At 39.7% G+C, this 14,403-nt stretch overlaps 1 protein-coding gene across 1 annotated transcript; it reads left to right on the plus strand.

Annotated features, from left to right (window-relative positions):
• The first annotated feature begins 5,826 nt into the window (after positions 1 to 5,826).
• On the plus strand, positions 5,827 to 7,348 carry LOC135638259 (trans-resveratrol di-O-methyltransferase-like). Its single transcript, XM_065151306.1, has 2 exons — positions 5,827 to 6,638; positions 6,886 to 7,348. The coding sequence occupies exons 1-2, from the start codon at positions 5,865 to 5,867 to the stop codon at positions 7,186 to 7,188; spliced, it is 1,077 nt and encodes a 358-aa protein (XP_065007378.1). The 5' UTR covers positions 5,827 to 5,864; the 3' UTR covers positions 7,189 to 7,348.
• Positions 7,349 to 14,403: the final 7,055 nt, after the last annotated feature.

Here is a 14,403-nt window from a genome sequence, read left to right on the forward strand (position 1 = left end):
GTATTAATAAGTTTAAATGAAATTAACTTATCAATATGTCTCTTGAATTCAAAGGCTTTGAATTCAAGAATGATTTATCTCAAGTATGGTATATAGATAGGGGGAGTTAAGGTTAACTCCGTCATCAATTGATTGTCATCATCAAAAAGGGGGAGATTGTTGAATCTCGGATTTTGATGATAAAATCAATTGTCATTTGTTTATCTAATCTATATGTTGAGATAAGTGTGAAGGATTAACTACAATGGCAATAAGACATGCAGCAAGTATTGAGCTGGAGTCAAGACCAAGATCATGTTGGGAGTTCGAGAGTTCGTCGAAAGTCTGGACGTTCGTCGGAAGTTCTGCAGGAACCATCCGAGAAGGCCAGGAGCTTGCTATAAAAGCTCATCGGAACTCGCCAAGGAGATCGTTGGAAAGTCCAAGAACCTGCCGGGAGTCCGCCGGATCATCACCGAGAGTTCGTCGGATGTTTGCCGGAAGTTCGCTAGAAGCTCGTCGGAAGAGCGATTGACGCACTGGAACACAGAATTGCAGTTGTCATGTAGTAGTTATCATAGTTAGAGTATAGATTAAGTTAAGATTGGGAGGTAATCACAATAACTTAATTAGGGGCCAACTGGACTCTTAACAGACCCAAATTGGGCCAAATGGAATAGTCCATTCAGACCTAGAATTCTTGGCCGGTAGTGGCACCGCCAGGGCCAAAGGTGGCACTGCCCAGGAGACTCAGTCTCCTAAGAATTCTAGGCGGTAGTATCGCCCTAGTCAAGCAGTGGTACCGTCGATAGTTATTACTACCAGTGGTGGTACCGTCCTTATCAAGCGGTGGTACCACCAGAGCTCAGTCTTCGAGTGTTGTCAAGTGGTAGTACCACCCAGACTAAGCGGTGGTACTACTCAGTGACAGATGACAGGCAATAGTACCACCCAATTATGGCGGTGGTATCGCCAGGACCTCGGAAATCCGGGAATGGGCACTTTTAAGCTCTATTTTTGAACTGATTGGGGTCTATATAAACCCCACCCTTTCCTGCATGAAAGGGCACTAAAACCTTGCTTTAATCTTGAGTCATTTGAGGCCTTAAAGTGTTGTAAAAGCTAAAGCTCTCCTCTTTTCTTTCTAAGTGTTTAGATCATTCAAGAGAGGAGTGAAAACTTGTAAGGGTTGTCTCCTAAGCCCAGTAAAAGGAGAAAAGATGTAAAAGGGTGGTTGGCCTTCGCCTATTGAAGGAAGGCCACTAGTGGATGTCGGTGACCTCGTCGGAGGAGGAAGCCGATAGTGGATGTAGGTCACGTTGACCGAACCACTTTAAAATCTCAGTTTACATATATTTTGAGCATCTTTCCTTTATAGTGTTGGGAAATCTTGGGGGCGACATCACATGTGTAGCGGAAGAACAAGAAAATAAAATCCCCGATTCTCAAAGAGATGTTCGTCGTCATACGAAGATTGGTGCGCAAAATCCGCGAAACTTAAAACTGCGTATAGAGTAGATTGTGTTACCTAGGGAGATCGTATATCTATGTTTCCTTGCAGATCTTTAGGAGAGGGTGAAGGAGGTCAAGCGTCCTCCTCTCTAGTGGTGATCCACATAGTAGGGCTACGACGACACTCCTTAAAACTCTAGGCCTGCTTTGAGGTGGAGAGGGGAAGGAGAATATGAGAGGCCAGCAAAGGCTCTAGCCTATGAGGCTCTGAATCCCTCCTATTTATAGAGGTCCCCTGTCAAACTCTAATGGATCCTCCCCTAGTGGGTATTGGATCTGTATCCAATAAGACAAGGGCTCCGTCGAATATCTCATATCCAAACCTCTACTCATCGCAATGCCTACCATATGTGTGTGACCCTCTAGGCCCAATATCGAGCTGGCTGTGAGTCATACCTGTTAGAACTCCTTCTAACTTAATGAATTATTATCTCTGTAATAATTCACTCGACTCATCGACTACAGACGTACTAGGCCACTACGCCATAGTCCCTAGACGATATAGGGGAATCCAATCCATTGGACCTGTCTGTCCTCAATTACTGTGTACCTATAGTCTCTCATCCATCTAATATCCCAAAGACCATATATCGAGTATGGTGTTATCAGACCCATACGATTTCTACTTGAGTCTCGCTCTAATCGGATTCTCCCAGTGAACTTTTTCTCTCTCAACCCGAATGACCCTGGCTAGGGATTTGTCTAAGCAAGAATGCATGGGATATTCCTCTCTTGACGCCGTGAGTGGATGATCCTTTATCGACACTCAATAGCCCTCGTAAGGTCGACTACCACTCCCAATGATCAATTATACTAGATTTGGGACAACCAAATCTATAAGTCTGGTATCAAAGAGTGGAGCACTCATACAGGACATTCTTGGTGTCTCAAGTCTAAGGACCAAATATACCACTAGGACTACGGAATCGTTGTCTGATAATAAGGCATCATCAACCATCCAGCATTCCGTAAGCGGATCAATCAGTGAACTCATTATCCAATGAGCACCTGTACTATATCCCTAGTGTCCCTACACGAACAACTATGAGACTAGTTGCATCCATTATATGGATGGGTATACAACACACCAGTCTGTCCGGTTATCACGATATCCCTCTCGAGTAACCTATAACCGAGATTATTTAGGATCTGTATTTAAAGATGAATCGATCTCATTATCGTGATCTCATCACGATCTGATTCTCATTGTACAAATCCAAGGACATCACAATATATATATATATATATATATATATATATATATATATAAAGTGATATATGTCAAAAAATAAGTAAAAAGATTGTGTATCAAGTCATACGTGCCATCACTCATGTGATTGGCTTGCTGGGCACCTATGACTAGCATATAGCAAATTGCCTCTCCTCCTTACTGTGCTTTAAATACGTAATCACCTTAGTCTTCTCTTGCACTTTCACTTAAGACTTCAAGCTCAAATTCCTTTCTAAACGAATTAAGTTAAACTCATTCTCGTTGAATTGGGTTTAATCAGAATAAGGTTTTTGAAATTGTGAAAGTTTTCCGCTGCACTAATTCAACACTCCCCCCCCCCCACCCCCCTATTAGTGCGTTCTTGATCCTAACAATCAGAACCTGTTGCAATTCATTGAGAGATCAAAGGATGATCTGCGGTGGTGGAGATGACAGCAAAATTCGGCAATGATATTTTAAACAATTGTAGAAATTACTTTAGGCAGTTATGGAGGGCTGATGGATGGCTGTAGAAGGGCAACAAGATGCCAAAAATGCTATTTTGATACTAAGTGTTAGAACCTTTACGGATTTTAAGCTTGGGGTTGATCTATTTAGGGGATCGACCTCCTTGGAACTCTATAGGGGTTCCTTCCTCCAAGTTATTGCTCAAAGGTTGCTAAAAAGCTTGATCTATTTTTTATCAAAAGATAATGAATACATGACTATTTATAGGGCTTCTAAACCCTAATTCTAAATAGAACTCCTACTCAAAACTTCTACTTCTAACCAACTCCTAATGCTTCTCCAAGAAACAACCTTCAAACTAATCATATCCTTAGCCAACCTCTTCACCTCTTTAATAAGGGTCAACTAGGTAGGTTTTACACAAATATATTTTTCAATTGGGACTCTCCTAACTAGAGTCCTAACAACTCAACGAAATTTCGATTTTGACTCCGGCACTTCATTTTGCTTTATGCTTTGATCGCTATTGTAGCTAATCCTATACATTTTTCTCAACATATAGATTTAATCAAATAATTTACTAATTGATTTCATAATCAAAATATGAGATTCAACAAATTTAAATCTATCTTAAAAAATTCATAAATATTCTTATGAGCTAGTTGCAAGTGGTAATAAAAATTTTATATTATTTACAATTGTGATTCCTAGAAACATTAGATTGAGCCAATTAGTTCTTTCCCTAGTATTTGTTTGAATCGTAAAGCTACTAAAAGGGGGGTGAATTAGTGCTTTTGAAAAATTATGATTTGAAAACTTTTATTTGATGAAACCTGTATCAGAAATGCGTTTAACTTATAATGAGAGTAAAGGTAGTGAGCAACTAAATCAGTTAGTAATAAGAATAAAAAGCATAAAGGAAAATATAAATTAGATTTATAGTGGTTCCGTCATCCCAACCTACATCAACTCTCGATTCCTCTACTCTCGAGGCCACCAACTTTTACTGCCGATCTTCTTTTCAATGAGTGAAGATCAACTACCCTTATTATAACCCTTTTTCCTTTTCATAAGAGAGAACCTTCGTATCTCTTTTATAATAAGAACTCACTCCTCTCTTAGGAAGACTTCTAAGCCAAAAGAAGAAGAGACTCAATACTTTAAAAGATTTTATATACTTAAAACTATAAGTTTTTTCATATTCTTACAAGTATGAGAGGAGAATTTATAAGTCCCAAATGACTTCAAAAATAAAATTAAAAATTTAAATTTTAGGATTTTCGAAATACTAACGGTACCACCACTTGTCACCTTATGCACTAGCGGGACCACCACATACACTCAGTGGTATCATCGACACAATATAGGATATTGTGTCCTAGCGATACCACCGTCAATCTGGGTGGTACCACCACATAATACTAGGTGATACCACCGTTGACCTTAACAGTAACACCATTGGGTTTTTTAGAAAAATATGAACCCTAAATACTTAAAGCTAATAAAACTAAGGAATATTTAGATATTCTAGCAACAAGGGATGTTTACAAAAAAAAAAAAACAAAAGAAACAGAGAAATTTTTCCAAGAAAATCAGTCATTTCATTTTATTTGTTTTATTAATAGGATTATCCCGAAGCAGAAGTGGATAATCTGATTGTAATTTTAGACTACGAAGATATAACAAGGATCAGCAGAGATAACGTACTTTCACTACTCGTCCTTTATGTTAATCTCTTGGTCGAATAAATCAAATAAGGTCCCCATCCTGACACGTAGTATCTATCCAAACTCCGCCCGATTTTGTCCTATCATCGGATTGCCACAAGCATGATGTGTCCACTGTTCGAATACGTCCGAAACAAACACATGTGGCCATTTAGATTTGGTCCCCGCCATTATGTCATTCCTACAATCATGATGGTGTGACTGTTCCTGCATATCATTTCTTATTTTCATATAGTCACAAGGATTGGGCATGAGATTTTATGCTGCATACTTAAGGCAGTTCACTCCATTAGCTTCCTCCGTCTTGACATCTTGGTCGATAAGAGAAATTTTATGATCCCTTTTTTAATTTTTATTATAATATTTTCCACTTATAATGACCAAAAGAGGAGCCCCAGCAAATTGAATAAGCATATATTTAACATCAATGAAACGTGTACATAATAGTAGAGGAGGCAAGTGTAACACTCTGGTTCCATTTGATTTAAAAAATTCTCAAAACCATATTCAAACTTATTTAGTTTAATGTTTTCGAATTTGAACCGAACTTAATCAAACCATCATAAAAAAAATTTGAACCGAAGTTCACTATGATTTTTTATTTTACTTTTAAACATTTTATATCTCAAATGTGCCAAATGATAAGTAATTGTAACACACATCAGATTAATAATTAATGAATAGCAGAACCAAACTTTCACGGTCTCATAGAAAACTGATTCATTTTTTTGGTTCAGTTTATTTACATATAGGATCTTCCAATCGTTTTCTTGAAGGAAGAATACCATTGTAAGATATTTCCTAATAACCTTGTTTGTCGTGTTGCAATAGTGTTCGTGTTTTGGTGGAGGTTGTCGAGGGAGAAGACTAATTGCAAAGATGGCCTTTCATTTCTTCCTCTCTCTCTCTATATATATGGCAGTTGCCAGAGACTAATACCACACCACTAGTTGGAGATTCGGTATACGATGGAGTCGTTCCTTGAAGAGTTTGGAGCGAAGGAGTTATGGCAGGCGAACGACCGTATATTTAAGCACGCGCTGAGCTATATCAGATCCATGTGTCTCAAATGTGCTATAGAGCTGGGCATAGCAGACATCATCCACAGCCATGGCAAACCCATCACTCTCTCCCAGCTGGAGACTGAGCTACGAATTCCCCCAGCAAGAAGCGCCTGCTTCCGGCGGCTCATGCGCCTGCTGGTCCACTTGGAATACTTTTCTCGGATCTCGGAATCCGAGAACGAGAAGACTTTGTTCGGCCTCACTGCAATGTCTGCCCTCATCATGAAGGAGAAGGTGGAGGGTCTTTCCCCGTTGTTTCTCTTTATGATGGACCAAGCATTGCTGTCCCCCTGGCAAAGTGTTGGCAGATGGCTTAAGGGGGACGAAGCCCGCACCCCTTTTGGGGTCGCACATGGAAAAAATATATTTGACGTCACCAAACAAAACCCAGAGTTCAACAGCTTGTTGCAAGCGGGAATGGCCAGCGACGCTCGGCTCGTGGTGCAAGTACTTACAAGGGAGTGCGGCGACGTCTTCCAGGGTCTGCGGTCGTTGGTGGACGTCGGAGGGGGGACGGGAACGATGGCCATGGCGATCGCCGAGGCCTATCCACAGCTCAAATGCACTGTGTTCGACCTCCCCCACGTGGTGGCTCCATTGGTAGGGAACAGCAAGGTGGAGGTGGTCGGAGGTGACATGTTCGAGAGCATACCTCCAGCGGACGCGGTGCTGCTCAAGGTAATCTGTTTTACCACTTAACTTCAACACTAAGAAATAGTGAACTCAGGTATTACTAATAATAAACTCAAGCGAATGAATGGGTCAACGCATACATATGCCCTGAGCCCACTGAATAGTATTAATTGAATTAAGTGTGACTGTCCTAAACGACAGGAGTCATTTGTTCTGAAGCGATAGATAAATGGAAAGGCTTTTGCACTCTTGATGATATCTTTCAACTAAGTTTCCGAGGTTGATGTGGCAGTGGGTGTTACATGACTGGAGCGATGTGGAATGTGTGAGGATTCTGCAGAGATGCAGGGAGGCAATTCCTTCAAAAGAGGAGGGAGGCAAAGTAGTCATCGTTGAGATGGTTCTCAATGTCATTGACTCTCCTCCTGAACTAGCAGAAACGCAGCTTCTCTTTGACTTGTACATGATGGCTAACACTTCGGGCAAGCAAAGGAGTGAGGCCGAGTGGGGTAAACTCTTCAAAAGTGCAGGCTTTTCGGACTATATCATAAAACCCTTGCTGGACTTACGTTCCGTCATTGAAGTCTACCATTGATTGGATATCGGCGATTGCGAACTATAAATGTTTATGTTTGCGATAGTCTTACTTCAGTACTATCTTCTGTTTCCCTGTTATCTCTTGGTATTATTGTAACTTAAATGTCCTACTATCACTTGTATGATGCTTGTATTTCAACTTGTCTCGTTTCGTTCAATTCTTCTGCTTAATCTACAAGTTTCAATAGCAGTTGAATTACTGGCACTAAATTCATTTACTTAATTAAAAAAATCAGATATAAATTTAAAAGATGTAAAAAGATCGAAAAGGATGGATAACTTGCATTGAGAAAATGGGAACAGAATCAGTCTTTTTAATATTTCTGGAGATCATGTACCAAATAAAGCTTTATATTACATTTTTGGAGATGAGGTTAACCAATGACAATTTAATAGTGTGAACATTAATATGACCCACATGATATTTAAATCTAATATGATATTTAAATATAATTCATAAATTACTTAAATTTTATCGGTCAATTGTAAGGAAATACTTTTTTTAATAGTTATATCCATTTGTATCTATATCTAAAAAGATATAACATTTTAATAATTCTTCAAGTGATTTTTTTTATTAAAACAAACATGTTGACAAAAACATCCTTTCCTCTTGTATAAATTTTGAATCTACGCTATCTACATCAGCAAGGGAAAGAAAATAGGACAAAAACATCCTTTCCTTAATAGAGTTCATTAATAGATATAATTATGATTATCAATATAATTTTGATAGAGTTCATTAATAGATAATTTTGATGCTAGTGATTCTCTTAATTATTATCTTAAATTATTTTTTCTCACCTATAAAAGGACAATACCTCCTACGGACAAAACACTAAAATCTAAAATTATAGAATCATTCTCAATCTCTTTTAGTCCCTATTTCATTACTCATCATGGTCTTGTAAAGGATAAGAAGAGAAAAAAATGTGAGTCTAGTTCTCCTTACAAATCGATATCACTATAGCTTTCAGATCCCATAATAATACTTTTGTAGATTAGATTAAAGGCTTTCTAAATGGCAATGAATGACAGGCAATCCTGATCTTAATATATCATTATTTAATTTTAATTTTAGCATTAAAGTTTTCAATATAAGAGTAACATAATTATAATTTTTATGCGTACAATTGGTATTAGAGCCAATTATTTTAAAATCAAATACTTTAGATTATAAAAATATATCAGATCTATTTTATATTTAGATTTGTTTATAAGCATCCTTTACTTGTGAAAGAGTACTATCAATCTAATTGTTTATCATGTTTGCTCTAGTCGTTTGCTTGTATATGATGCAAATTTCCTCGCGTGGGGGATCTACGAACGATGGAAGGATTGGAGTGTCACACAAAAGGTTGTGCAACACTACCATCGACAGGTTGTTACTAGTAGTATGACTATAGATAGCGGCACGAGCGTTGGACATCAATGCTATAGGATAGCCACACGGTTGTTGGTCCAAGTCAATAATCGCAGAAGTCCAAGTGATGCAATGATGACCTCTATTGTTTGTTGCATGTAGTGATAGTTGCTTATTTGAAGTAGCCCAAGTGACTTTATGACGACCTACCATAGTTGCTAACACTATAGATGTAGTAGTACTAGCAATGGTTGATGTTGATTATACATTAATGGATGCATTCCCAATGGTTATGTGACGATCGTAAGGGCCATCAGTCAATTGTAGACACCGGGCCAAATGAGAACAGCTACGCATGGGCATATCTTGATAAAATTAAAATTTTGTCATTCAAAAATCAAATATTTCTTAGATGGGCCCAACTAATCCCTAATTATATTGGCTCAAATCTAATCCCAATTACATGCTAACTATCATTTGTGGTACACATGCTTCTGCGCACTATCATTTGTATAACTAGGAGATTCTTCTTTAGAAGATAACATAGACAATTCATCAAAAGTAACATCTCTACTGATTACAAATTTTGGGGATTTGGGATCAGAACACTATAATATGTATCCTTTCACCCCAGAAGCATACTAAAGGAAAATGCACTTTTTAGCTTAAGGTTCTAATTTTCCTTCATTTACATGCATGTATGCTGGACACCCAAAAAATTTTAAATCAGAGTAATCAGCAGGAGTACCTGACTAAACTTCCTCTAGAGTTTTAAAGTTAAGTGCCGCAGAAGGAGCGCGGTTGACAACGTAATAGGCTATATTAATCGCCTCTACCCAAAAGTCCTTTGTCAACTTTGCATTTGAGATTATACACCTTGCCATCTCCAAGAGTGTGATGCTCATACGTTCGACCACACCATTTTGTTGAGGCATCATCCTAATAGTGCGATGCCAAATAATTCCTTCATTTTTGTAGAATTCATCAAAGTCACATTCACAAAATTTCATGCTATTATCTATTCGAAGCCGCTTAATCTATTTACCTGTTTGCTTCTCAATCAAAACCTTCCATTGTATAAAGGTTAGAAAAATATTATTTTTATACTTTAGAAAATAAACTCAAACTTTCCTGGAATAATCGTCAATGAAAGTTAACATATACCTAGCACCACCCTTAGATTGAACACGAGCTGGACACCAAAGGTCTGAATGAATATAGTCAAGAGTAGCTTTCGTTTTGTGAACTGTCGGAGAATTGAAGCTGACTCTTTTCTGCTTTCCAAAAATGCAGTGTTCACAAAAATCTAGTGGCCTAGTACTCTGTCCGCAAAGAAGACCCCTTTTGCTTAATATATTCAAACATTTTTCGCTCATATGACCCAAACGTATATGCCATAATTTGTTGATGTCAAAATTGTTGAATCTCGGATTTTGATGATGAAGTCAATTGTCATTTGTTATCTAATCTATGTGTTGAGATAAGTGTGCAGGATTAACTACGATGAGAGTAAGACAAGCAGCAGGAGTTGCGCCGGAGTCAAGATCATGATCACGTTGGGAGTTCGAGAGTTCGACGGAAGTTCGGACGGTCGTCGGAGGTTCAGAGAGAACAGATCCGAGAAGTCCAGAAGCTTGCCAAGCGAAGCTCGTCGGAACTCGCCAAGTGGATCGTCGCAAAGTCCAGGAGTATGCCGGATGTCCGCAGAAGGATCACCGAAGGTTATCGGTTGATCGACGGAAGTTGGCCGGAAACTCGCCGGAAGAAGCGATTGACGCATCGGAGCAAAGCTGCAGAAGTTGTCTTAGAGATATTCGTAGTTAGCACGATGATTAAGCATGAAAATGGGAGGTGATCCCATTAGCTTAATCTTGGGGCAATTGGGCCCCTGAAAAGATTCAAAGTGGGTCGAATGGAGTGAACCATTCGGACCCTGATTGCACCAGGAGGTGCAACCGCCCCAGCCAGGAGGTGCAACCGCCTGGGCTGTGGGGTTGAGAGGTGCAACCGCCCCAGCCAGGAGGTGCAACCGCCAGGGTTGCAAGGCTGGGAGGTGCAACCACCCCAGCCAGGAGGTGCAACCGCCAGGGTTGCAAGGCTGGGAGGTGCAACCGCTCCAGCCAAGAGGTTGCACCGCCAGAGCTCAAGTTCCGAGCTCTGCCAGGCGATGCAACCACCGAGCTCAGTCTTCGAGCTCTGGCAGAGTGGTGCATCAGCCTGAGCTCAGTCTCGAGCTTTGCCAGGTGATGCATTCACCAAGCTCAGTCTTCGAGCTCTGGCAGAATGGTGCATCAGCTTGAGCTCAGTTTGGAGCTCTGCCAAGTGATGCAACCACCAAGCTCAGATTTCGAGCTCTGCCAGGTGATGCAACCACCAAGCTCAGTCTTCGAGCTCTGCCAGGTGATGCAACCATCGAGCTCAGTCTTCGAGCTCTGGCAGAGAGAAGCAATCGGCAGAGCTCAGTCTTCGAGCTCTGCCAGGCGGTGCCACCTCTCCAGTCGAGAGGTGCAACCGCCTGATCCCAGAATTCTGGGATTTGATCGATTTGATCATTTTGAGCTCGAATTTTGAATTGGGTTGGGGCCTATAAATACCCCACCCATTCAGCACTGAAAAGATAACAGACCTATACCAAAATCGTGATCTTTTCTGTGATTCTAAAGAGCTCAAAAGTGTTGTAAAGCCTTTAAGTCTCCTCCTTCTGTACTTCAAGTTTTCAATTGTAAAGTGAGGAGAGAAAGGTCTGTAAAGGTTGTCTCCTAAGCCTGTCAAAAGGAGAGAAATTGTAAGAGGGAAGTTTGGCCTTCGCCCATTGAAGGAAGGCACCTAGTTGACGTCGGCAACCTCATCGGTGGAGGAAGCCAAAAGTGGAGTAGGTCAAGGCTGACCGAACCACTCTAAATCTCTGGTTTGCGTTTAATTTCGAGTACTTTATCATTACTGCAAACCTCCCTCATCACTACTGCTCTCTGCGCTTTCACGAACAAGTTCTAAGAGCTGTTCTTCCAAATCTGCATTCAGACGTAACTTCATATTTTCATACATTACAGCTTACGTTTACGTTTGATTCTGCAGAACTGTTTTCCGCGCTTTTACGAACGAGCTTCCTTGCAGTTTACGCTTACATTTTAATCCTATTAATAACTGCAATCTGTCCTCTACGATTTTAAGAACGAGTTTCAACATTTAGACGTAAAACTGCATTCAAACGTAAATCGGCTTTCCTCGCTCAATCATCAGATTTCAGTTCACGTTTACGTCTTGATTTCAACTGCATACTGCCTTCTGTGAGTATACAAACGAGTTTCAAAGTTTAGACGTAAATCTGCGTCTAGACGTAAAACTGCGTTTAGACGTAAATCTGCGTTTAGACGTAAAACTGCGTTTGGACGTAAATCTACGTTTAGACGTAAAACTGCGTTTAGACGTAAAACTACGTTTAGACGTAAAACTGCGTTTAGACGTAAATCTGCGTTTAGACGTAAATCTGCATTTAGACGTAAATCTGAGTTTAAACGCAAAACTGCGCTTAGACGCAAAACTGCGCTTAAACGCAATCTGCACTTAGACGCAAACTGCACTTAGATACAAACTGAGAATTTGCTTTTGCATCACAATAGTTTTTGAACGAACGCAGCCTTTGGTTTTTAAATTATTATAAGATTTCCGCTGCACTAATTCACCCCCCCCCTCTTAGTGCTCTCGATCCTAACAATTGGTATCAGAGCAAGGTTAACTCTCTAAAGGATTAAAACCCAAGAGAGATGGCATACGCCGGAAACCAAGAGGGGCATTCGATTACACGTCCACCCATGTTCAGTGGAACGGACTACACTTACTGGAAGACCCGAATGAGGATCTTTCTTATTTCTATGGATTTTGAACTATGGAACCTTGTTGAAAATGGATTTTCAAAATCTTCTCTTCCAATGATCGATTGGAACGATTTGGAGAAGAAGGCTTTCGCTCTTAATGCAAAGGCTATGAATGCCTTATTTTGCGCACTAGATAAAAACGAATTTAATCGTGTTTCAACTTGCGAAACTGCTTTTGATATTTGGCACACACTTGAAGTGACCCACGAGGGCACAAGTAGAGTGAAAGAGTCAAAAATCAATTTGTTGCTACATTCTTTTGAACTTTTCCGAATGAAACCGAGTGAAACCATTGGCGACATGTTTACCCGTTTCACGGATGTCGTCAACGGTCTAAAAGGACTCGGAAAGAGTTTTTCGGATTTTGAGCTTGTTAATAAGATACTAAGATCCCTTCCTAAGAGTTGGGATCCTAAAGTCACCGCCATTCAAGAGGCAAAAGATCTGTGAAATTTCCCTCTTGAAGAACTAATCGGGTCATTAATGACCTACGAAATGACCTGCAAAGCTCATGAAGAGCAAGAAGACATCCTTCCAAAGAACAGGAAGGATATGGCACTTAAAACTTCTGAATGCCACTTGAGAGAAAACTCAAGTGATGAGGACTGTGATGATGACTTAGCATTTTTGACAAGAAAGTTTAAAAAGTTCTTCAAAAGAAACAAGTTTAAAAACGATGTGAAAAATAAACTTGAACCTAAGAAGGACCAAGTGATCTGCTACGAATGTAAAAAGCCGGGACATTACAAAAGTGATTGTCCCCAAGTCAAGAAAAGAACAACAAAGAAGAAGGCGCTCCAGGCAACATGGGATGATTCGAGCGCATCTGAGGAAGAAGAATCCAACACCGAGCAAGTTGCTCATTACGCCTTTATGGCTATCGAAGAGGAGGTAACGAATTTATTAGATGCTGATTTATCTTTCGATGAATTATTAAATGCCTTCCATGATTTATTTGATGAATGCAAAGTTATAAATAGAAAATACAAGTTGCTAAAAAAGGTACATGATAATCTTACTTGTGAGTTTGATAAGTTAAAAGTCGAACATCATGATAATTTAAATTCATGTATCAAATGTCATGATTTAGTAACTTTACAAAAAGAAAACTTGCTACTTAAGGACACCTTGAAGAAATTCGAGGTTGGTAGCAAGTCATTAAACATGATCCTTACAAACAAGGGTCATGCTCCCAAAAGAAGTGGGATTGGATTTGTGAGGAGTCCTCACCGAAATCCAACTACCTTTGTAAGAGGCCCCATCTTACACGTTCAACACCAAACCAAGTGCAACTTTTGTTGCAAATCTGGACACAAGACACATTGTTGTCCATTCAAGAAAATAAGTCCAAACAAATTAGTTTGGGTTCCTAAAGGAACCATGATAAACTCTATGCAACATGATAGAAAATATAGATCTGTTTATGAGGCACCCAAAAGCAAATGGGTTCCTAAAGATCATCCGTTCCTATAAAAAAAAAAAAAAAAAAACATTAAAAGTCTAGGCCGGAGCAAGAAATAATGTTCTGCTCCTTAACTCTCAATGATCATAAACCAAGAATCAAAAAGGAACTCGCAACGCTTAAGTAACAAGTGGAAACTATGAAATCACAAATACAATACGATTAGAAACTTATCCAAATTCACATACCCCCCTGATCTTCAAAACCTGTTCATCTACGAATTAATTCTTGTAGAAACTAAACATGTCATGATCTTAAAAGGGACACCAAACAAACATTCGTATGCACGTTAAAAGATCTATCCTACAAAGAGCTTCTTCCTTAAATAAAAACTCATACGAAATCATGTAACAAACATAAATTGCTCTGAAACTCTCCTCAAGGCAAATTCTCCCAAATCAAATCATCCTAAGTACTCACCTGCTGCAGGCGGTGGCACCTCTCCAGCTGGCGGTTGCACCTCCAGCCATCACGGGTTGCCAGAGGTTGCACCGCTCCAGCCAGAGGTGCAAC

Source organism: Musa acuminata, chromosome BXJ3-5 (assembly GCF_036884655.1).
Source record: "Musa acuminata AAA Group cultivar baxijiao chromosome BXJ3-5, Cavendish_Baxijiao_AAA, whole genome shotgun sequence".
In the NCBI taxonomy this organism is placed as follows: Eukaryota; Viridiplantae; Streptophyta; class Magnoliopsida; order Zingiberales; family Musaceae; genus Musa; species Musa acuminata.

Excerpts from the sequence above, each read along its gene's own strand:
- LOC135638259 (XM_065151306.1), top strand. The coding sequence starts at position 5,865 with ATGGAGTCGTTCCTTGAAGAGTTTGGAGCGAAGGAGTTATGGCAGGCG. Across the intron at positions 6,639-6,885 it reads CGGACGCGGTGCTGCTCAAG|TGGGTGTTACATGACTGGAG; the intron begins GTAATCTGTTTT and ends TTGATGTGGCAG.